The sequence below is a fragment of the Eretmochelys imbricata genome, chromosome 7 (genome assembly GCF_965152235.1).
Source record: "Eretmochelys imbricata isolate rEreImb1 chromosome 7, rEreImb1.hap1, whole genome shotgun sequence".
In the NCBI taxonomy this organism is placed as follows: domain Eukaryota; kingdom Metazoa; phylum Chordata; order Testudines; family Cheloniidae; genus Eretmochelys; species Eretmochelys imbricata.
Window position 1 is genome coordinate 113,433,207 of NC_135578.1, and position 25,530 is coordinate 113,458,736.

General features: G+C 45.3%; 1 protein-coding gene across 1 annotated transcript in view; it reads left to right on the top strand.

Annotated features, from left to right (window-relative positions):
* Positions 1-220: 220 nt before the first annotated feature.
* AFAP1L2 (actin filament associated protein 1 like 2) overlaps positions 221-25,530 on the top strand; it is a 45,389-nt gene continuing 20,079 nt past the window's right edge. The window contains exons 1-6 of the mRNA XM_077822870.1: positions 221-362; positions 852-929; positions 6,802-6,896; positions 16,602-16,692; positions 23,084-23,167; positions 25,101-25,303. Coding sequence (XP_077678996.1) covers positions 221-362; positions 852-929; positions 6,802-6,896; positions 16,602-16,692; positions 23,084-23,167; positions 25,101-25,303 — 693 coding nt within the window. The remainder of the gene's footprint in view (positions 363-851; positions 930-6,801; positions 6,897-16,601; positions 16,693-23,083; positions 23,168-25,100; positions 25,304-25,530) is intronic.

The following is a 25,530-nucleotide window of genomic DNA, read 5'->3' on the forward strand; positions in this document are numbered from 1 at the left end:
CAGCTATAGCTGAACTGGAATCAGAAAACAAATCCCTTCCATTTTGAGATGTGATCCAGAGCCAAAACCCTAAGAATAGGTTCAGCTCAGAGATGCAAATCCAAATCCCTCCTGATCAAAAAAAAAAATGTCAAGAGGTTGGGAATTTGAGGTTCAGTGCATGTCCTCTCTCTAAATGTAACCAGATGTCCCTGTAAAGAAATCATCCCAATTGTTTGCCATGTCTCCTTTAGCTCTAGAACAGCTGCTTACGGAACTTGAGGATTTTCTGAACATACTGAATGAAGAGAGCCTCAGCAGCACAGCTGTAGTGAAAAAATGTTTCCTTTCTGACCTCCTCCGAGTGTACACGAAGACAAGCGGTACGTGTGGAGTCAGAGCGTGGCGGGTGAGAGAGGGGCGTTACATGGGTATTTTTATAAATTGGGACTGGGGAGAGGGGATATGAGAGAGAGACATGGATTTGGGTTTTAAATTGTGTATAAATTACTAGAGCTATATACAAAAATAACCAGAGTTGCACATTTTTAAAAGTAAAGGATTTCCAAGATTCCTGATCATTTCTGTTTTCCTTGTTAAAATTCGGTTTATTTAGTCCACACCATAAGATACACAGGACATGCCGTCTGGCTGAGTTCATATTGAAATTTTAACTCCTGGAATTTCCTGGCTGTTCAGTGTTTAATTTCTCAACATAACATTTTGTAATTGGTAGAGACCAACTGCATTTAGTAGAGACTTAAGTGTACATATGTACGCGTGTGCACACAGTTTGTTCCTTTCTATGTGAAAACTTTGCAGCATGAATGGGACTGGCCCACTAAGACATCTCTCCTTCCCTTTGTTTGCAGGTGGCGATGAGGAATACATTTACATGAACAAAGTGACCTCGGTTAAACAAAAGGGTGGACAGGAGAAAGAAGGTGGAGGTATGGAATCTACGGCTACCAATTGCCTGGGATTTAACTTCCCAATGGAGAGAGAATAAAGGGGCATAGGATTTGATCCTGCACCCATTGACATCAGACATGATTCCCATTGATTTCAGTGGGTGCAGAATTGAGCCAATGGAAGGGGTGGAATGACAACTGTATTTTTACGTATTCCATGCTTTTGGCTAACACAGTGAGATTATTCCTGGAAGTAGCACTTTTGAGGGCAGTACTTTGGGATAAAAATGTCTCCTTGCTAAGTATGTAGCTTCATGCAACCCTACTGAAATATTTAAAGAAGTCATCCCATTTTATATAGACCCAAAACAAGTCAATGCATGTCTAAAAATGTTTTTTTTTTTAATTACTATGTTCAGCATGCTGCTTTGCACCATACCACTGGTGGTTTCAAATAGTCTAAACTGGTGCAAGGTGAATTATTTATGCACAGAATATACATATCTTGTATTTATGTAGCACCCCTTCCCCCACATTCCCAGGTAGATCCTAGCATTTTGCAAACTGTATAAATTGAGAATAATAACCCTGGGTGAAATGCTCATGATGGTTATCCCACAGTTTTTCTGACTAGATCCACTTGGTTTTGCATTCACAACATGGGAAGGAATTCTCCAAAAATTCTGAATTATTTTGTGAAAATTTCTCCCTTTCACAACATTTATGGAAACTCAGAAGGACCACTTATCTCCAAAGCTTCATGCTTATAAATATAGATCAGCCCTTTAGCCACTTCCTATTATTATTATTCATGTTTATTACAGCGATGCCTAAGGGCCAGTTGAGAATGGAGCCCCATACAAACATAAGAGACAGTCCCTGCCCCAAATTGCTTACAGTCTAAATAGACAAGACAGAATGAGGGTAAGGGAAGGGGGACAACACACAAGCAAAGTGAACAATATGATGGCCTGCAAAGATCATGTTAGTTCCATGATTTTTATTGTGTTTAAATCTGCTTCATGCAGCCAAATTGTGGATTAACTTCAAATGCTTCTGGAAATGAGGCCATCTCTTTTTACTATGCGTATGCACAGCCCCATCACAGTGGGTCACAATCTTGGTCAGTGCCACTAGTTGCATTAATTATTAAACCATAGCCAAAGAAGGCCTGCTTGTATCAACCATGACTTGAGCATGGAAATCAGCGGTAATGGAAAGATTAATTTACACGGATTCGCTATCCTGCGTCCAATGACATGTACAAGGCTTGGCCAGGCAATGCAGTGAGCCATGGAGCCGTGTCAGGCTGTTAAAGCCTGCTGTCATTGTTTTTAGTTCAGCCTTTTCCCTATCGTGGGCTGTGAGCCCCCACTTGCAATCATTCCCTAAGGGATATGTCCCTTGCTCTTTCAACCACTTCCCCAGACTAAATTAAACTTCTAAGTTTTGTTTGGCAAAACTGAAGGCAGTGGCTTAGGTTCTATGTATGTGTGGTGTAAATCCTAGTTATGGATGTGTAAAAGACCCCAGTTCTGTGACTGACTGGACGGGAAACCCCGCATCTGTGCAGGGCCCTGTTGAATGAATGGGTGCAGGTGCTGGAATCTGCCTATCCAGTCAGTTGCAGGATCAGGGCCTTAATGTTTAATTCATTCAAGCCCTGATTGTGCTAATGTGGACTCCTGTACCCATGCGAAGTCCCATTAAAATCAGTTGGACTTTGCATGATAGGTGCTTGGTGCGTGCTAGCAGATCGGGGCCTGGACCCATTCACAGTTAGATTGCACTGAGAGCATTCCCTTTAGGAGCAATGCAAGATAAGATGTTTTCTAAAGACACTCACATCAGCTCAGAGAAAGGGGGAAAAAGCCTCTAAAAACAGGTGAGGAATGGCCAACAATTTTTCTCATTGATGAATCTACTTCTGATTGCACTAATAAGACAATGAGCTGAGCAATACAGTCCTTCGTAGCTCTCTCTTTATGGCATAGTAATTGAATTCACTCTGGTAAATGACCTAACAGAATACAAGCTATCTGAAAAATACCTTGGAAGGAAAAATAAATATTGTTCTTTGGTAATACCAGCGTGGAAAATACAGTACAAATGCAGACATTACAGCAATTATTTGGCTGGATACAGGAATTTGCTTGGTAAAATTCTTTGGTCTGTGTCATACAGGAGGTCAGACTAGATGATCACAATGGTCCCATCTGGTCTTGGAATCTGTGAATTATTTGCCTTGTTTGCAGATAATGGAGAGCACAGTTGTATAAGAATGAAGAAATAGGACATTTTATTTCCATTAAAACTGTGCATGTTTACGCTTATTTCCTTTTGCCTGTTTTTTGTCTTTCTAAATGTCACCTGCCCAAATTCCAGGGCTTGGGGAATTTCAGATCCAGTGAAACCTGTACTAAGTGTCCTGTTATTAAGGAACTTCTTGCCTTAAGAGAGAACCGGAAAATATCTCCTATTGTATTAAGGACAATTCTGCGATGTCTTTACTGGAAGCGAGTGTAAGCAAACTGGTTTTGTAAGGTTTTGTCTACACTTATTGAGGGAACGATGCATCGGCAGTCAATTTAGCGGGTTTAGTGAAGACCTGCTAAATTGAACGCAGGTGGCTCTCCGGTTGACTCCTGTACTCCACCTGAACGAGAAGCGCAAGGGGAGTCAATGGGAGAGTGTCTCCAATCGACATTGCGTAGTGTGGACCCTGCGGTAAGTAGATCTAAGTTCGTCGACTTCAACTACATTGTTCATGTAGCTGAAGCTGGGTAAGTTATATCGATCTCCCCCTGTAGTGAAGATAAGGCCTTAGACTCTTGAGATGATACTTATGGCTGGTTTAGAAAAATAATTATTCCTCAAGCAGATCCCTCCTTATACAAGGAGGGGAGAACAGCAGGAAACTCCTTGAAGTCCAGCAGGGATCTCACCATTCACATCTGATTTACCCTGAAAGTGCCCAAGTACTACAGCAACAGGCTATATATAAAACCCTGAGATCCCCAGACTCAAACTGCATCCCACGGCCAGCTCCTCAGCTCTGTGGAGCTGTGCTGATGTACATCAGGTGAGGATCTGGAAAAAGGTCTCCATCCTGCTCTTGATTTGCAGAGTAGATTTGGGGGAGAGAGGGGGTGGAAATGAATAAGGAAAACAAACTGTTTATTCCTGGCCTGCTGATGTTCATTAGGGTGATTCCTAGGCATGAGGTGAAGCCAAACACTCACTATGCTTAAGCAGATGCTGGCATCACACAAGGAATGTAGAATTTTGGATGAGTGATCACTGCACAAAATGTCACTTGTCCCTCTAATTGTCTGCAGTGTTTGGAGGGCGGCTCTGTTCTGTGCAGTAGTTACAGATAGGCAATGTGCTTTTCGGCTAAAGATGCACCTACACAGTGCGCCTCTTGAGAGAGGCTGGGTACCTGTGAACGCGCTGGTAACCAGGGGGTATGTCGACACTGCAAATTATAGTCTGTGGTGATGAGCCACAGAGCCTGGGGCAATTGCCTCGGGCTCAGGGAGCTAAAAAATCGCAGCGTAGACATTCAGGCTCTACCTGGAGCCTGGGCGCTGAAACCCAGTGATGGGGGGAGGGTCTAGGAGCTCAGGCTGCTGCTGCTGCTACTTTCAGCCCTGCAAACCCTTGACCCAGGCTCTGAGACTCTGTGCCAGGGATTTTTCTTTACTGTGTAGATATGCCCACTAGGTCAGAAATCTGAATCTCCTCATCTCTCTCAGAACAGTTTCATGGTGCTACCCTTTGGGTGCTCCTCTCTAGGAAGTATCACCCTTGATGTTCTCTTTCCAGGAGCGATGGTGCTGAAAGTAGCACCCTTGATGCATCCTAAAAGAGGGAAAGCTCCAGCACCAGCTAGTTAGTAGTGTATTTTAAGTGTAACCATGGGGTGCCTTGGCAGCGCCATTTTTCATTTCTGCATGATGCAGTAAAGCAGCGCTTTTCAAGGCTGATGATCAGACACCTGGGGCAGCCTAATTTTAATGTCAACTGTGCAAGGAACCGAGCAGCCCTGCCTGTCGTGGCTGTGCTTAGCAAGCAGATATTTTCAGTTGGTATTCACTGACTGAGCAGTTTGGCACATGGCTGCTTCTGACCTTGTAGCTTAATGAAACTGTCCAGCATTAACGAGGAGGGACGCACAGAAGCTTCACCACAGGCAGCAGACAGCCTGGGGGATTACGTCATTGTGTGTTTCGGATTGTACTGATGCTTCTGCCACCGTGCCAGGGGCTCATTATAGGATGCAGATTCAGAGCTGTCATTGTGGCTTCCGAGTCTGAGACTGAAATGGAGCAGTGCGGGTCCAGCTTTTATTTATAAAACACATAGAAATATGCAGCGAAGTTCATGCCAGAGTCTTCTGAACCCCATGGTAAGCTGCACTAGGAAAGGCACAGCACCCCGACTGTTCTAATTTATATTGTCCCTATTCACACCGGGAGCGAGGCTGGGCTTTTCAAAGGCGCCTACGGGAGTTAGGCAATCCATTCAAAGGGAGCTGGGCACCATATCCCTTGTCTAGGCTCTGGCACTTTACATGGCCCCCTTTATTGTAGTATCTTTTAATGTATTTCTCCGCACAATACTCCAGTGAATTAGGACAGTGCTAGTATATCCATTTTACAGATGGGAAACTGAGGCCCAGAAAGTCTAACTGACTTGTGCAGGGTCACACAGGATGTCTGTGGCATAGCAGGAATTGCACCTGGGTCCCAGATTAACACCTGAATCACTGAACCATCCTCCCTTCTGGGTCTGTTTGAAACTCCTCCCCCACCACAGAGTGCCAGGTTCTCAGCGGGTGTACACCACTGTAGCTCAATGCAGCTATGCTGAAAATGCCCACTGAGGATTTGGCCCTGTATTTTTTTTCTAACAATCTTTTCCTCGGCTATGAGGTCCTATATAAATGCGTTAGTTACTAGTGTTACAGTTCTCATTTTATTATTAGAGTAACTGGACTTTGCACCTCTGTGGCAACCTTTGTGCTTGAAGCGAGTGGTGTTATCCCCATTTTATGGAGCTGGAAATGGAGGCACAGAAATTGGTGATTAGCTCAACCACAGAGGGTGTCCGTGGTAGAGCTGGGAATAGAATGTACTCTCAGAAGAGCCCCTAACTTGCAGTCCTCTGCTTTACTCACTATGTCACACTGCCTCCCAAAAACCTTAGATGTTCCTAAGGCCTAATCAAGATGGCCATCCTTTAGCTACAACTCGTTTTACAGAGGTGACAAAATTCAATAGAAACCATTTTTTGTAGAAAATAAATCTGTTCCTTAGGTTCTAATTGTGGTGCAATAGATGACATATGTATTCTTTAAAGGGAAAGAACTTTTGAAACTTTCTCCTTTGAAGACTTTAGGCCAGGACCTCCACTGAAGCCAGTGTGGCTACCTGATTTCCACCTATTGAGAATCTGGCCCTTTGTTTTTAAGGATGTTAGTGAGTGGATCTGGGAGAGTGAAAGTGATTTTTACCTGCAAGTGAAACCACGTACAGCAGAGTAATAACAGAGTGAACGTTTTAGAACGGCTCAATATAGACATCGTCATTACAAGTGAAGTGATTTTTATTTTAAAAGTCATTTTGGTCTTCATAGTTTTCATTCCAAGTGGAAAAGCATTCCAAAACAAGAAGAGCTCCTACCAAGAGAACTGGTTCTTTAGTTGTGGTGCCGTAGCACTGTATTCTTGGCTACGGCCTGAAATGACATGGTCACGATGAAGCATCGAAGGCAGACTCTGTAATTAACACCCTGCTTCCTACTCAAATATAACGTAGCGCACAGATGTTGCTGCACCGCTGCTAGGTAATAAGTGCATTGCTGGGACATGCCACGTGTCATTATTCTTGCTTGTTTCTGTTTGTAGCACTGGATTGCGGAGAGTCTTTGTCCAATGGGGAGTCAGGACACCATTCATCTCCTCCTCAGAAGAGTCTGCCGGACCTTCCTCCTCCAAAAATAGTATGTGTTTGATTCCTCATCACTCCCTTTTCTCTCTCTTTTTCTCCTTTGCTTTCTACGGTCTTAATATTTAATCAAATCTACCTCTAATGATAGAATTTTATATCTTTAAATTCTTCATGGCACATACTGGCTCTAAACACGGACAGTTTTTTAAATTATGCAACATATAATGTATGTAATTCACAAAACTCTCTCTGTAACAGGATGTTATTGAGGCAGACAGCATAGTCCTGGTAAGTTTCAAAACAGGCTTAGGTAACTAGGGGTGAGATTTTCAAAGACAGGAGTACAGGCTTGGCACCTAACAGCCACTTGTCTTTGAAAATCTCCTTCTAGATGCGTAACAGCAGCAGCAATGATTAGACTGCCTGGGAGAAACTTACAAAGGCCAACAATCCTCAAACTTCAGGGCATTTGGGTAATTGCCACGTGGTGTCAGGACAATATTCTCTCTCTGTTGTGTAACACTGCACTACTTGATCACTGCTGTGGAAGACAAGGGGGTTTGCTAGCATCTGGCATTGTGCACTTTCACAGATAGGCCAGACCCTAGACCAGAGGTGGGCAAACTACGGCCCACAGGCCCCATCTGGCCCTTGGGACCCTTCTGCCCAGCCCCTGAGCTCCTAGCCCCCTTCCCCCGCAGCCTCAGCTCACTGCGCTGCCGGCACAATGCTCTGGGGGAGCAGGGGGTGAGCTCCTGGGGCAGCGCAGCTGCAGAGCCCAGCCTGACCCGGTGCTCTCTGCCGCGCGATGTGTGGCTGGCTCCAGCCGGGAGGCGCGGCTATAACGCCGCCAGCCACCAGTGCTCCAGGCAGCACGGTAAGGGGGCAGGGAGCAGGGGGGGTTGGATAGAGGGCAGAGGAGTTTGGAGTGGTGGTCAAGGGCTGGGGGTGTGGATAGGGGTCAGGGCAGTCAGAGGGTGGGAAACAGGGGGGTTGAATAATGGGGGCAAGGGTCCCGGGGGGGCAGTCAGGAAGGAGGGGGGGTTGGATGGGGTAGTTGGGGCAGGGATTGCGGGGGCAGTCAGGGAGAACAGGTTGTTGAATGGGGCAGAGGTCCCCGGGGAGCAGTCAGGAAGGAGGCAGGGGTTGGATAGGGTGGCGGGGGGCGGTCAGGGGACAGGGAGTGGGGGTGTGTGTGTGTGGATGGAGCAGGGGTCCGGGGGGGAAAAGCGGGGGCTGTCAGGGATCGAGAAGCAGGGGGTGGGGGCCAGGCCAGGCCTGGTTGCTTGGGGAGGCACAGCCTCCCCTGACCCGCCCTCCATACAATTTCTGAAACCTGATGCGGCCCTCAGGCCAAAAAGTTTGCCCGCCCCTGCCCTAGACCATTGTTCCCTTCCATATGGCAGTTTCTTACGAAACCTGCAGCCAAGTGGATGTGTGAGAAAGAGGAAGAAGATGTGAGTGTCGGGACCTGCACCCGTGGCAAGGAAGCTTGATTAACGTTGCTGTTCTCCTTGCTACGCTGTAGGTTATAATCCTTTAATCCTAATTCAGGGCCTTAAAGGGGTTTTAGGGGAGTCAAATCAGTCAGTGTCTCGCCACAGAATTCAGATGAGTTTGTTATGCGTAAGACTTGGAAGAAAGCTTGCAAACTCTCCTATGATGAAGGACTCACGAGTCCGGCCATCTTAACACCTCTGCTGGCCAGGAAGGAATGGAGTTTAAGCCACTTCTCTTCCTCTTTCTTTGGGCATAGAGTGCAGCTGCTCCCTAAGACTATAGCAGCCCCTGCATCTGCTCTGCAGAATGTAAAACGGGGTCGGGAACATTATTGTGCAAGTTGCATCCTGAGTGCAGCTTTCTCCCCGTTCATGCTTTTTGGTGCTTGAAGGTTTGCTGCGTGCATGTGTGTCTTGCGAGACCAATTGTACATGATTCAGGTTTCCCTGAGACTTTGTACAAAAGAAATCTACAAACAAAGTTCCCTTGGACTTTTCCATGGGCCAGTTATAAATGTAATTAGGTTACAGTTCATCACAATCGGCTTTCAGTGGGATTTTGTTTCCTTGCCAAAAGAGCAGCCCTAGCTATTCTCCAGAGACACTGACAAGCGGGGCTTACTGTTTAGCAGCCGATCAGACATGGGAATCTCAGCAGTAAGGACTTTCTGATGTAAAAGGACAGCAGACTTGAAAGAGAGGGGTTAGTGGGTGGGGGGAGAGAGGGGGTAGTGTTTGCTAGGGACTCACTGGAGAAACCGTTCCTTTAAAAGGAAGGAGAAGCCAGAGGGTCAGATAAGGGATTACCATAAAGGGTCTTATGGGAACTCTGCTGTAAGGGAGTTTAAGGGATGGATGTCACGTCAGGGTGCTGGGAAAGTGAAGCCTGAAAAGGAGAAAGGTAGGGCTGGATTAATACAGAAGCCTTTTAGATGCACTGCGGTTGTCCTAATGGATGCATTCCAGAGCCTGTGGAGTTTTTCCAGCTAACCCATCTGGCTTACTTGTTAAAGCTGCCCATGCTCTCCATGCTGAGAAGGGAAGGCAGCCCTCGCTCGTGACTGGGAGCAGTGATCTGCGTGTAACTGGTTCTTATCGCAAGGGGCGCCGTTCCTGGTGGAGGTGGTGGCAGCAGGAGGAGTGGCGCGATGGGTAGACGAGGCCACAGGCCGGGGTAGCAAAAGAGCCCTGCGCCAAAGGGAAAGCCTGCCTGAGGATCAGCAGATGCAGCTCTTCTCATGCGGCCTGTGCTGTGTGACATGGCCGGAGGAGCTGCAGCTGCACAGGCTGAGACATACACTGGCTCTGACTGTGGGAAACTTCGAGGCAGCTTCTCCTGGTTGTTCGGTGGAACAAATACAGGAATGCACCTCTAGCTCAGCACAGTGTAGGCATGGGAAAAACCACTGCTCTCCTCCTGCCCCTACTGTTGCCTCCAACAAATCAGAGGCTCTTTCTTGATACCCCTCTTTAATTCCTGTCCCATTAAATGAAGATTGCCCAGTTATTGATCAAAAACACAAGTCTCTCATGCCCTTGTAATGAGTCTCACATCCAGTCAGTTAGGTTTGAACCTAGGACCTTCAGTACTGAAGCCCCAGCATATACAATTTGAGCTCAAGGAGCAACTCTGTTAGAGGGTAGCAATAGTAGGATGTTATCCTCTATGTGAATGTGGCACACACTTTATATGTGTGTTACACTCTCTCCATACTTCTTCCTTTTCCTGGTATACATGTAATGGGATTGACTGTCTCTGTTCAAGGGAGACACCCTGGGTTGGATGGGCAGAGGTCAGGATGATGGTGCTTTGGAAGAGCCATGCAGGATGTGCTGGCACTGTACCTACCTGCTCTGCTCATCATTTAGCTTCACATTGATTTTTGAAAGCAAGCAATTCGATTGCATGTTTAAAGAGGGATGAAGCAAGTAAATGAATCAGACTAAAGTGCAAGTGGGGGGCAGGGAGGGAAACAGCCCTTCCACCTAGGACAACAGGAGAGTCTGTTCTGCATTTGACAGGCCGAGAGACAGATTCAAGTGTTGCCAGCACATCTGCTTGTGCAGTCTGCCATGGGCCCAGGTGCTGGGAATGACTGCTGCTCTGGCTGGAAACAGAGTTTCTTCCCCAGCTTGGCATCTGGCTAACCCTGAACTTGAAAAACCAAATCCCACAAAAAAACTGTCTTGAGAATGAAAAATCTCTATCTAACTGTTGTGATGGGAGAGAGACCTGTAGGGCTGGTTATGGTCTTAAAAGACTCCAGAGTTTGTTCCCAGTATTTCAAAAGCAAACCCCAAACAGGAGCAGGATTAATCCTGCAATGAATTTAGGAAGACCTGGTTTACACGAGAGACATTTGGGGATCAGATTTTCAAAAAAACTGAACTTCAATTTAGGCACCTAAATAAAGGTGAGATTTTCCAGAGAGCTCATCTCCCATTGTGAGATTAATGGCTAGATTTTCCAAAGACTTCGGTGGCTGATGTGTTGAGCTCTTTTAACATACTAGCCTGATTGCGGGTGCTGGTCAGGAATTTTTTGACTTTTTTTTTCCCCCACTGAAAAATGCCAATTTGTATAAACCAAAACTGTTCGCGGCAAAGGGTCATTTTCAATACATTTCCTGAATTGAAAAAATGTCGAAAAAAGCTTTTGAAATAGTCCATATGTCCCATTTGGAAAGTTGAGATTTTTCAGTTCAAAACAGCTTATTTCAAATTTTAACTTTATACTAAAAATTAAAAAAAGAAAACAGGTCAAAATCAAAATTAAATATTTTGAAATAATCTGATCCAAATTTCCCATTGCCCTGAAAACCCCTCACCCCCACTTTGTTACTGAGATTTTTCAGAAATTTGACTCTTTTTGTCCTGATTTGGGACAGAATTTTTTTTTTAAATCTCAAAGATTCTCCTGCCCAGTGCTAGTGCTGACCTGTTTTGAACATCTGGCTGTAATGATCATACTTCTGCATGTCTGAAACACACCCCACATCCACACAACAGTGGTCCTAACACTGTGCATGCATGTCAACCACCATCTGGATTATGCTTGCTCTGAGCAAAGCAGCTGATCTTGAAAGGCATGTCTCCACCAGAATTAGACACCCCCAGCATGGTCCATGCCAGCTGACTTGGGCTCATGGGGCTAGGGCTAAGGGGTTGTTTAATTGCCATAGCCTGAGCCCAAACATCTACACTGCAATTAAACAGCCCCTGAGCCCGAGCCAGCTGGCACGGGCCAGCCACGGGTGTCTAATTGCAGTGTAGACATACTCATATGTGAGCAATCCCATTGATTTCTCAGGTCATTAGCGCTACACATGCACTTATGGGTTTGCAGGAAGGCAGCAAAGGATAGCATTTAAGTAGTCCTGATTAGGCTTTGAAGTTCACTGAAGTGGAGAGGGCAGGGAAGGGGCGATTGCTGGTGCTGATGCTGTGTGGGTGAGGAAAATTTTCTGAGACGCCAGGTTAAAAGAGTGGCAGCATGTTTGATGACATTGCTGTAGCTTTGGCAAGGGATCTGCAGTGTTTTTGTCCCTGGGACTTCTCGCTTTTCCTTGATGTTAAGGCAGTGGGAGTGTGTTTTCTGTTTTTTAGGAATTTGCTGTGGGTATATCAATCAGCACCAGTTACTATAGTTGGTAGGGGTCGTGGGGGGGAAAGAATGTAATTAAGTGGGCGTGGCTTCATTAGCCTCTGGTTAAAAAAACCGCAAATTTTTAGATGACTGATCAGCATGCTCAGAAGCTATAGGACTTTCCACTCTGGGCAAGTTGTGGCTTTTCCAGAAGCCCTAAGCAAAGGGCAGTGAAGTGTTGTGCTGTCCCGGAAGTGAGTTCCCCCTTATTTTCAGCAGGGGAGTAATTGGCGTCGGTATAATCTTCTCCCCCATGCATCGGATCAGCTATGTTGGCTGGGAAGGCTCGAGTCCGCTCACTCCCTGCTCACCTGCAGTGGTCCATTAGCGGGCTGCCACCTGGCCCTCAATTAATATCCAGCCAATTTTCCTCTAACTTCTCCATAGACATGTTGGATAGCTGCAAAAAGAGGCTTTGGTTTTGCCTATGTGCCATCCTCTCCAGTGACAGTGTGGTGAACCCTGGAGTGTCCGGGGTGCTCAGCTGCTCTCAGTTTGGGGAAATTTTTCTCCTTTAGCCAACTGTACCAGTTTCCCTAACAGTGCTGTGTGCGCTCCGGAGGTCCGTAGTGTGATTGAGGTTTAAAGAATGAAGGTGATGAGTGAGGTGGAAGCTCAGCAATTAAAACCCTGGGAGCTTGGCTTTTTTTTAAAATTTTTTTTTATGTGTGGGGGGAGAATAGAGAGGGTGGGCGGGATTGAAAAACCTCATCAGCTCATCGCTTTGTACTTTGATTCAGAAAAGGGCAATGACCGGAGAGTGATGCTCTTAGGGAGGCTGAGTTTAATGAACAGAGGCCACAGAAACTGAAAGCTACAAAGGAACCACCCTGGTCTCTAAAACCAAGTGTGGGAAGTTGCTTGTAGAATGATGAGGTGACGTCGGGGTGTTCATTATCCTGTGTGCTGGGAATAGCTGTTCATTATCTGGCACTTACAATGATTCTTTTCTAGGTTCCTTTTTCAGTGCTAGAGCCCAGCATAAGTGGGTCTGATCCAACGCCCACTGAAATCAATGCAGGGCTGTGACCTGACTATGTGTATGCATGATGCCTAGCACAACAGGGGCCCTTGTTTTGGGTGAGGCCTCAAGGTGCAATCACAATATAAACCTCAAATAACAACGACGTCTATGGGCTTTGGATCAGGCCTTGTATATATTTAATTCATTCTCTCTTCCTGTTCTCCTCCCATGCCTTAGCCCTAGCTAGGAGTTCTGTGCTCTGCTCCCTCTTTTCACCACATGCTTCCAGTTGCCCCTAGTGAAAACACACTAGTGTCTTATCGTACCATTCCCACTTATTAGCGTAGAAATGGCAGTGCTCTGGGCCGTTCCTGTATGATGCCATCAGATGTTTCTTAGGGTTTGCATGCTCTGTTGTGCCATTGTGAAATGGACAAATGTGCTGAAATGACCAGACTGGGTTGGCTAACACAGTGCAGTATATTTTTGATCTAAGCTAGAGACAAAAGAAGCCCACACCTTTGATAAAGAGAAAACAATAACCTCTAAAGAAGCTGAAGCCTAGTCCCACGTAGGCCCTTTTGGTTTCCATTGTCTGTATGAAACAAAGTAACCCTCCTCTCCCCTGAGACTGTGTTGGACAGCATAGGAAGCAGTCACAGTGAGGGGTTTTATGTAGGCAACGATGTCTTCCCAATCTGATTATTGCTTTAAATTCTCTGCCATGTACAATGTAGGCTGGCTGCAAGTGCCAGTCTGCCACAGATTCAATGACAGAACTAGTCCCTGGCTGAGGAACTGCACCCAGTAAAACTATTGAGTGTTTATTTTTCTAATTTAATGCTTTAGCTGAAGTTCTTAAGCATTTAAATGTTGTAGGAAAACATAGGTAAAACATTCCCCATATGTCCTCAAAAACCGAATGGAAAGTATACTAATAATACCTAGCAGTTCTATATGGAGAGGGCCTCTCCTTAAAGCACTTTGCAAAGGTAAGTAAGAATTACCCCTATTTTACAGAGGTAGAGACCAAGAAAGGTCAGGGACTTGCCCGTGGTTACACCATGGGTCTGCTCATAGCTAGCTAGCCAAAGCCAGAGGTCCTAAGTCTCAGGTCACTGCCCTGAGCACTAACCCAGACTGTATCCCTGTATCCGGGCTAGACTGGGAATACTGCAGTGTTAATATTCTCCCTCAAAGCCTGGTAGGCCAACAGTCCAGGTTAGTGGGTTAATGTCAGAACACAATAATTCCTCTCTTGGCTGAATGGTGCCACAGATATAAGAACATAACATAAGAACGGCCATACTGGGACAGACCATTGGTCCATCTAGCCTAGTATCCTGTCTTCCGACTATGGCCAATGCCTCAAGAGACATTGGCCAATTTATACATCGTGTTGAAGGGATCCCAAAGTGCTTTGAGACAATGGGCCATGTCCTTAGCTGCCTGTGTCCAAATTCATATTGAACAATTTTGGCTCTTTAGGCAGAAGAGCTAACATCAATATGCCCCTTAGTAAGGACGGAGGTGCCAGCCAGCCATTAGCCAGAGGTTGCTGATTAACTTAGAGTTAACTCTTAGAAGTAACTTAGAGTTGCCAGAGTCTTTGACTTGACCCTTGCTCTTTAATACTAAACATGAAGAATTCAAATCAAATCAAAGAATTTAAAAAAAAATTAACAAATTAAAAAAAAACTAGGCCCTGAAAGCCAATGAAGTATAATCAAACAGGCAAATAATTGAACTGTATAAACAACTATTACCCATTGTGCCATTGGGGTAAAATGCAAAGGCAGATCAGCAATGGCCTGCTATAGCTTTACACAGTTTGTTAGGTGCAGAGAGGTATAAGGTATGGGCCTCCTTGTGCCCAAGCACCGGGCACCCCAGGGGATATTTATCCCAGCAGAGGGCAGGCAGTGCCTCTGTCCCTGCTCTCCTGGAGGTTGATGCCCAGGGGAGGGAGTACAGCTGTAATTTGCACGAGTGCTCCATAGGAGCTCTGCTGGCAGGGGCTGTGAGGTGAGGGGTGGGCACTGAATCAACGCACTCTCCCAACCCCCTTGGCCCTGCCCATATTGGGATGGCGTTGGCCCGTTATCTTCTCCTCTCCCTTGACAAACCATTGTGTGGACAGCCAGGAGTGAATGTACGATTCCTGGCCCTGTGCTGTAAGGATCTTCAACAGGAGAGTAAGGAGCGGGGGACGTGTCCCCCTCATTGCCTGCCAGTGGCTGCATCTCTACTCCAGACAAGTGAGATTTCAGCCCCTATGTACAGGCCATTGGAAGCTGGTCCCTGATGGAACTCCCAGCACCCTCACCAGAGCTGATGTTTTATGCTGGTACCAACTAGAATCTAGCTCATACCCTGGCAATCCAGAACACACTATAACCCGGGTACTAAGAGAATAACTGCCACTAGCTAAAATAACTCGCTTTCAGCTGTTTTTAACTGAGTTATATGAACATAGCCTTTCTGGTGACCGCAGATACGGATTGTGTTCTACTATGCGTTGAATGTGAGAGGAAATGTGTGGTGCTGGACAAATTGAACAGCAGGGCTAAGCTACAGGATGGTAGCATCATGAGGACCCCCTCCCCTCTTGTGTGGGCTGTAACTCCACCCACTATCTCGTTCTGTGCGGGTTTTTATGCTGCGGTCCTCACTGCAGTATCTGAGCACCTTCCACTACTGCATTCAAGTTTGCAGCTCAGTGAAGTCAAGTGCAGTTGTATGAATGGCTTGAGAAGTAAATGGGTTTGGTTTTTACCCACCTTCTTGTTCGTGTGTTGGTCTTTCCAAGGGATCAAGGAACTGTTTTCTCTGACAGCTTGTGTTTGGGGGAGGGATTTGGCAGATGAAACAGGGTTTTTCCAGCACGTGGACTCTTTTCAAAGGCTCTTTTCACTTTAGTGTTGTTTATCCACTTCCTTCATTTTTGCTCATATTGGCTTTAAAGATGCCTGATGTTTTTCCTAACTAGGGACTTTGTGCTGTGTGACCCATGGGCTATGAACTTTCAATTAGGGAATTTGAGATAGGGTAATAGAGTTCAAATGCCTGTTTGGGCTAAAGGTAGGTAATAGTTCTACCTCTCCTCCCAACTGTCCTCCACTCAGGTACCCCATAACTATTCTCCTTAGTGTTGAACTTCATCCCCAGTTGAAATCGATAGCTTATATGCAGCCATCTGAACCTAATGGAAGGAGTCCGTTCAAACAAATGGCAAAACTCCCATTTACTGGTGCAGTAGTATCGGATCCATGGTTAGAATGAACAAGCTGACAGCAGCTTTTCCAGGGTCTGTTCTATATCCCCGAAATTGAGGCTTTCAGGAAAATTGAAGAGTTGACTATGTAAAGCACTGCAACATTGTGATATGGTATAAGAACTGCCAAGTGCAGCATCACAACATTCCTTTAAACCTAATTCGGTGAGCTGTATATCGAAAGCCAGTTAAATACTAGCACTTACTGATGTGTCTTTTCTGGAATCTGAACCCATTTACCTAGAGGTCATGAATTGCACATCTAAAAGGACCCCTCCACTGGGCCACACTTTAGCATTACCAAAAAGGCTTGTTCAAAGATTCGGAGTGCTCAGCTTGTTACCAAAAAATATGCTTGTTTTATTCATTCACAGATTGCAGAAACGAAACAGCCTTCGAGCCCCAAGATTGAGTCTCCAGAGGCATATTATGAAGAGGCTGAGCCATATGACATCTCTGTGAATGGTACGTCAGAGCTGGTTCTCTGCTTTTCATGGGTATCATTAACTAGAGTGAGATGCAGAACTCAATGTTTGTGGAAACAATCAAACAGAACTACTCCCATTCAATTCTTTATGGCTGATGGTACAAATTCGATCTGTGTGGATTTGCTGGTCATAAGAAGGGTACATTTATAGTTTATAAAGGATTAATAAATGACTAGTAGATGTTCTACACCTGCTATAGACAAGAGCAGTATGTATTATAGATGGTTATAAAATGTTATATCTGTTGGTGGATTCTCCATTTCCTGAAGTCTTCAGATCAAGACTGGACGTCTTTCTGGAAGAGATGCTTTAGCCAAACACAAGCTATTGGACTCAGTACAAGGGTAACTGTGGGATTCAGTGGTCTCTGATATACAGGAGATCAGACTAGAAGATCTAATGGTGTCTTCTGGCCTTAAAATCTATGAACCCTATGGGTATATGGGACTTTATATCAATCTTGAAGCATTTGTTAAAACAGCTCTTCAAAATGTATTGACTATTTACATAAAGGCTACATTTATAAATAGTTTATAAAGTGTGACAGTTTATAAACTGCAGTGGTCTAGATCACTAGACCGTCCCCTCTTACAGTCTCGTGTACCAGAGTTAAGGATAAGAAGTAAGGCTGATGATTTGGATGAGAATTCATTACCATTGTGTGAGCAGCTCTAGACGCAGCTGTGCAACCCTGAGCTTTAAAATTTGTGACGAAGAAACAAAGTGGGGGATGTTGTTTGAAATTATGCAGGGTTAATTTATTTTGACAGTCATCTCTTCAGGATAAGGACTGTATCTTCCCATGTTTGTACAGCGCCTAGCACAATGGAGGCCGTGATCCAATGGGGAGCCTTTGGGAGCTACAGCTCTCCCATCGGCTTAATTACTCCACTTCTGTGAGAGGCAGTAGTTACGTTGGCGGGAGAAACTCTCCCACTGACCCAGCACTGTCTACATGGGGGAATAGGGTTTGTATAACTACATCACTCACGGGTGTGGATTTTTCACACCCCTGAGTGATGTAATTATACTTCAGTAAGCGTGTAGTGTAGACCTGGCATTAGTTTGAGGCTAAGGTGAATGATATAATCAGATAAGTTAAGTGGAGTGAGTTGGAGTATTAGCTCCTAGTTATCACCCCATCTGCATCAATCTCTTTCTATGTTTAAATCAGCACCTTCTTGACAGCATGGGACCTGATCCAGCTAGCTACTGACCAGAGTCGGCTTGGATTAGTTTCCATTCTCTCCAAAGCACCATAGTTTGGGGCGGTGCAGATAAAAGCCTTCAGGGTTGTCCCATCTCTGTAATGAGGAAGCCAGGTTTGGGTTTGCAAAACCTCACCCTGAATTGGTTGGCTTCTAGATGTCATTTTATCTAAATGGCTCCACTCCAGTCAGAATACTGCAGGCCAAATTTTGTTCCGTTACTCCTGATCAGCACTTTGGGATTAGTTACCAGGCCCTGTGAGTGGAGAGAAAATCCTACCTCCAGCAGGATTGGTGGGTAAAGCACTTTTAGAAAGAAAAATAGGTGATTTTTTTTTAGTGCTTGGGGTTGCAGCCTTGACAGAGACAGTGCAAAGATGCTATTATGGGGTTCGGCGTGCAATCCAGACCACGGAGGGAGGGTTTGTGTCACCACTTGCCCTGCAACCCTGGGTGTTTTACAATGCTTTGCTGCTGTCACTCACAGCCTGGGGTGCTCACAACCAGTCTACAAGCATGCAGGCCATATCCTGAAGAGCTAGACAGCCCTGGTTCAGCAGGTCTCACCCCTATCTATAGCCTGTCTATAGCCCCACTCTGGCTTCCACCAGCTTTGGTTCAGAGGTGAAAGTAAGCTGGTACGCCCCAGTATGGCGTACCGGCAAGAGCCGGTGCACCGTACTGGGACAGTCCGGCTTCCCCAGGGGGCAATTTAAAGGGCCTGGGGCTCCCAGCAGCGGCTGGAGCCCCAACCCTTTAAATAGCCGCTGGAGCCCCGCTGCCGCTACTCCAGGGCTCTGGGGGCTATTTAAAGGACCAGGGCGGTAGAAGCAGGGAGCCCTGGGGTAGCGGGGGCTCCGGGGGCTATTTAAAGGGTCGGGGCTCCAGCTGCCTCTGCCACCCCGGTCCTTTAAATAGCTGCTGGAGCCCCGCTGCTTCCCCAGGGCTCCGACGGCTAATTAAAGGACTGGGGCAGTAGAAGCAGGGGAACCCCGGGCTCTTTAAATAGCCCCCGGAGCCCCTGGCTGCTGCTGCTACCCCAGTTGGGGGGTGGGTGGAGGAGGAGGGGGGGGCACTTACCTTATAGGGTGGGCTGGGGCTGGCTCTGACCCTCCTCAGCCCCGCCCCTTCCACCCTAGGCCCCGCCCCTTCCAGGGGCCTGAGCTGGCCCCAGCGTACCGGTAAGTCACTTGACTTACTTTCACCCCTGCCTTGGTTACAACCAGCAATAGACCTTAGTTGTCTTTGCCTGAGGACCGGACTGGTCAGAGAATCAAATACATGTTCTTTTGTCTAAGGCAGACCTGTTTACCAACTGCCCCAGGCATGCCTGGTTTAAACACACTTTCGTCATAATTTCAACATATATCCATAACTCTTAATACACGCTGCACACATACATCATGCAAGACTATTAACAGTCAGTGAGTTATTCGTTTTCAAATGATACCTCAGAAGGCATATTTTATACAAACATTATTGCAATAGGGTGGGAATACAGGGATGCTTAGGGTCACACCTGCCCCTTTACAAAACTGTAGGAGGGTAGGCCCCTGGCTGACCCAGAGGTAGCAGGGCAGAAGGATAGCTCAGTGGTTTGAGCATTGGCCTGCTAAACCAAGGGTTGTGAGTTCAATCCTTGAGGGGGCCATTTGGGGATTGTCCTGCTTGGGCATTGGACTAGATGACCTCCTGAGGTCCCTTCCAATCCTGATATTCTGTGATTCAGAGCCCTTTTTCCTGGATAGGGCTTCTGCCACCATATTTGCTTTCCCCTTTATATAGAAGAAACCTGTTTTGCCACCTTTCTATGTAGAGTCTCCAGGACATAACATCAGACAATATCCATAATTTCAGCTACCGGGTTTTTTACAAACACTTCACTGTGATGTTAATGACCAGCGTGATGTTAGATTTCAAACAATATATTACATGTCATCTTTTAAATAAATATCCTGACACCAGTGTGTGAACTGTGATGAGCATGTCAGGCCTGAGGAGTGGCTGACACAGAGCAGTGAACCACAAATGGGCCTCTGGGTCATAGACGCCCCACAGCGTCATGCTCCCCTGTGCTCTGAGTCCGAGGATTAGAATTCTGCTGATAAAAATTTCACCGTCAGCTCCACCTCCCACAAATAAAAAAAACCTCCAGTTTTTGCCAGTTTCACGTCAGAATCTTTCCCTACCCAAGCAAAAAGGCAGCTGTAAGCTTCATCCCACAGGAAAAGTTGGGAATTAGCTAGCAGGTAAAAAGAAAAGGGAGTCACACCCCTTGTTTCTTTTCCGGTTGTTTTAAATTGCGTGTAGTCACCTGCCAACACAAGACTTCCTCTAACTTGCTTTGGAGCCTCATTCAGGCCAGAAAGCATCGTACACGCCGGGGTGTTTTCCAATTGCCTTTGCAGTGAGATAATAGTTACATTTTTTGCCATACACATAGGAAAATATAATTGTCCAATTATGCTGAGAATCACAGCATACAGGGTCATGTACCAAACCTATTCGTATGTAGCCAGGTATCCTATCTTGTGTATATGCCAATTAAACTGGGTTATGTTACTCAGACAGCTTTATAAAATGAACATTTTTGTGCATAGAAAACCTTGTGCGAGGAATAAACAATAATTCTACTGAAAACTCTCTCTTTTGCTTGGCAATGCAGGATATTTAATTCAAAAACAGGAAGATGCACGGTCAGGGAATGCCTCTAATAACTGTGATGGCACCTTTGTCCTGAGAAGTTTCTAGTCAATGATTATGTGGGCACCAGGCATACAGCAAACAGGATAAGATGGTTCGGGATAGTGTCAGAAATATAAGATTTCAGTTACCAGAAGCACTGTCTATTGGCTGCTATTGTTAGTTTATCATTAGACAAATGAGAAATGTATTCCATGTTATATAGACCAATGAACGGCATAAATGCAGGGGACTGGGAGTCAGGACTCCTGAGATCTGTCCCCAGTGTGTTACTGACTAGCTATGCCCCTTTGGGCAATTCACTCAACTCTTCTGTGCCTCAGTTTCCTCCTCTGACAAAATTGATATAATTATACTGCCAAGTACCTATCTTGGGAGAGTTGAGGCTCACTGGTGAAGAACAATGGGACGTGTTCTGGTCCCCTTTCTTATGTTGAGTAGCCCTTACTCCTCAGATGGCTCCATTGACTGTGGGTCTGAAATCTAATATGGGGCCACTTGTGGAATAAGGTGCTATTCAACATGAGTAAAGGTGAACTGTCCTTGAGAGATCCTTGGTTGGAGAGTGTGGTGCATCATTGTTAGGTGTTAGTGTTCCCCTTCCTAGTCATCAGCTGCTCTTTGGATTCCCTTCTAGTTTATATGTTAGCTTTGTTTGTCTTTCCTAACTATTTTAAATGTGAAGCCAAATTTTTACCTGCAAACTGGTCGCCGCATCCTTGGAGAGTAAAATGGTAATAAACTTGGTGGTGTACACCACTGCCCTCTGCTGGATGGAATCAGAACTGTTCAACTATGCCACAGGCCCTGTAGTGCAAATAGTTGGTGGAGATTCTCTGTTAGTTCAAGTGCTAGGGGAAGGATCTGAATTCTATTCCCTCTATGGCCACCATACGTAGCACAGTGACAGCTGCGAAGTCCGAAGTGGAAACAGATTACAGTATGAGATGAGAACCCTATTTTGGCTGGTTGCTGACCTGGACTGTGTTTTAAGGCTTCTTTGTTAAATGAATCCCTTTTGTTCATAGGCCCGGCTCCTCCTGTCATTTATGCTGGGGGAAATCACAGGTCGCTAATGGAGTTACACCTGATATCCTATAATTTTAATGGAGTTGCACCTGTATAAAATGCTGTGGGAGGAGAATCAGGCCCATAAAGTGAACTGGGATGGGAATATGCAGGTTCAGACAAGTCCTGAATGTCAGAGTGGACAGTATTGTTACTCACATCTTAACTGCTGAATTACAGGGGTCTTCAGCTGGTATCTGCCCCAGACATAAATAAGGTACTTTGCAGGTGGTTATGCACAGACGCCTTTGCAGGGGGGTATATGGAAAGGAAAAAGCTTAAGAAGTGTCCAAGAATCTCCATGGTCCTAGCGAAAGTAACTCTCTGACCAGTTCACAGTTGAGGCAGCTACTTTAGGTGAATGAAAATCTGGATGGGAGATCTGTAATGAGATTATGACGTTAAGAAGAAGTTTAATTAAATGGCTGAAGAGGAGCTATAGTAGAAGGGGAAAGGGAAGGTGTGTTGTCTACTGGCTACAGCACAAGTCTTGAGTAAAGAGACCTGAGTTCAAATCCTGGCTCTGTCTTTAAATCTCCCTAGGCTTGATCCTGCATTCTCTAGGTTCGGAGTTTTGCTGTTGACTTCAATGGGTACAAGACTGGACCCTCAGTCCCTCAATTTCCCCATCTGTAAAGTGGGGATAATGTTACTTATCTCCCTCATACGGGGTGATGGAAAGTGCTTTGAGATCCTGGGGCAAGGATGCTATATAGGGGCATGATTCCTAGCCGAGTGGTGAAGATGCAGGTAGCTGGGGAGCTGCTGTTCGTCTCTGTTACTGAGTTTTCGAATTTAAGTCTTGTATCTCCAAGCAAATGGATGTAGTAAAATAAAACAAGAATAGTAGCACTAATAAAATTAGCAAATATGTTGCCAAGAAGAGACATCAAAGCAAATCCTCCAGATGGGCTGAGGAGATAAGCAAGTCATGTAGCATCAGAGGTGGGACTGAAAGACACTGTAACAAATTGTGGATGAATAAATTAGAATGAACCCAATAACGACAGGCTTGTTAGGTCTTGTGGCCGTTCCTTCATCCGCAGTATTTTTGCACATAGTCTAAGAAGGCCATTGCCCTTTGTTATATTTGCATTAGTTACTAGGATCCCCTTTTGCTTTGAGTCCATGCTGATATGGATTCCATCCTTATCACTCTAGCCGGATGCTGCATTTGCATAATTGAGTGGCACGATACGAAACAGAATGGGAATGTGAGTGACAATGTGGCTGCCTAATTAATAATAATTCAGATTGAAATATTTCATCTGCACCAGTTGATTTTAATTTTGATGGTTATTTTAAAAAGAATTGCCTAGTTCAAGGGGAACCAATATAAAATGCGGGGGCTTTCTCTCTCTCTCTTTCTTTTTCCTTGTGACTATGCAGGTATTCTTGGTAGGCTTGCTGTCACTGGAGCCAGGACAGGGTTGCAGGTTACCGAGGGAGTAATTTATGCCACAATAACCATGGGTACAGCATGTTTTCAAAGCCTGAACTTCTGGCATTGTCTTTGTATTTACTGTCATCGTAGCTGAGAGGAGCACCTGCCCAAACTATTCATTTCATTACCACCGGCATTCCTCCCTTACGAGCATGGATGGATCACCACCACCATTTGGCACATTGTCAGGAGGGCGGGGGTATGGTGGGGGAGGTATTGAGAAGGTTGCAGTCACTTTTTGCCAATCAGTGTTTCATCTCATATAGAAAGAGTTTTTATCAGAGTACATCTGAATGGCGCTGCTTTTTATTGATGAAGATGTTGCAACCAGTGAAGGGGCTGATCATTAGCTGGTGTAAATAGGCATAGTTCTCTGGAAGTGGAGCCATGCCGATTTACACTAGCTGAGGATTTGTTCCAAAGTCTTCTAGGAGGTAAGCTGTAGAGTGGGAAATAATATAGTCGTCGTCTTTTGAAAGCTGAACTACCTGATCGGTTGATGGTGGGCCATTATCACGATACCCATGGGCATTCAGTGAATTTTGCAGTAGATAGTCTCCTTTCGAGAAATTGGCTTAATTAGTGTTGCTTTGCACTAATCACCTATTGGAGCTATCGTATAACACTTAATTGGGAGAGATTTGGGGAGCAATATTGTAACATTGCTGTGGCTTCTGAAAGTTAATTTTCTTTAAAAATTAATACACCTACCTTACAGAATAATGCTTCAAAGAATCACAGTGAAGTCTTTTAACTATTTTCTCTGTTTTCTTCTCAAAAATGTCTACAATGTTAAGGTAACACTGCACTTGAGTGGACATTTAACTAAGTCCTGATGAGAGTAGCATAATGAGATCCGTATCTTAATTCTGTTCAGTAGGGATGAACATGCATGAATTAAATACGTGGTGGACAAATCTTGGGGTATGCCTCTGATGGATCTGTGTGAACCACACTAATAATAATGGGTGGCTGGCAGATTACATCTGTATCATGAACACCTCAGTCTTGTTGCAAATCTCATGGAAGTTGCTGGGGAGTCTCTCTATTGACTTCAATGGACTTTGCACCAATGACCAGCCATCTTCACCTTCTGCAAACCTTCATGACCTACATACATCAGAGCTGGGTAGCACTATACATAGTGGGTGTAATTTTCAAGCGTGGTCAGCATTGACCTCTGCTCTCATTTGAATGGTAAAACTCCCCTTTACCGCAATAGGAACGGAGTTAAGCCAATGCTGAGCACTCTTGAAATCCCACTCCTTATTAAGAACGTAATGGACAGTTACATACTGTTCTTGATTGAACATAAAAACAATCACTATTATTTAAGGCTATAATTTATTACTAATTCTTATTGCCACCACTCAACATCGCTTCACTGGTGCCAATGCTCAGATGTATGTCTTGCCATAGGTTCCATGTTGAGTCGATATAGCGGTGGCTCAGAAAGGGAACTATAAAATAACATACTATGAATTATTGCTTGTTGCATGGCCTTGCAGAGTTCGTTTTTATATACAGGAGGCAGGGGCTGACTCGGCAGGGACTGGACATAGCTTGCAATCGTGCTGCAGGTTTGGAAATTTTGGCTTCCAGTTGGGTGTATAAAATATATCATTGGAAAAATACAACCAAAATCTGATAGCGCATCTGAGGAAAGCTTTTAAATTGGAGCCTCCTTTGAGTATTTGCAAAGAGAGAATCTCAGGTGCAAAACATCAAAGCAACAGTTTGGGCTAGAAGGAAAAACCGGATGCTGGGAGATCAAATTCACTAAGAAAATGGCCTTAGGAAATCTTCAACAGAGGAAAGTCCTGGGGCAGAGCCTGTGAGCTGCTGGTGACTCTGGCATGGTGCGAGGATGCTCTCACTTGCCTGATGTGAGCATGTGTGAAACAAACAGGAATTGCCACCCAGAAATACACTTGGTGACCAGCTTTGCCTTTGTTACAGAAGACGGAGAAGCAGTCAGCAGCTCTTACGAATCCTATGATGAAGAAGAGAGCAGCAAAGGGAAGTCAGCAACCCACCAATGGCCATCCACTGAAGCCACCATTGAGCTAATGAAAGATGCCCGCATCTGTGCTTTCCTCTGGAGGAAGAAGTGGCTGGGACAATGGGCCAAACAGCTGTGTGTCATTAAGGACACTAGGTTGCTGGTATGCAAACATTTGCATTTTCTTCCCCCCCTACCCCCAAATAACCTATTTTCTCAGACTGGCTTCTCAATACCCATATGGCAGAGAGTCTTATCTTAATTCAGATGCTTTAAGAAATATCCACTTAGCCTCCATGTGGATTTCTCCAAAGATTTCCACTCAGTAACAGAACCAATAGAATACAGGCAGCTGATACCACAAGCCGAAGAGCAGGTAAAGCAGTATTG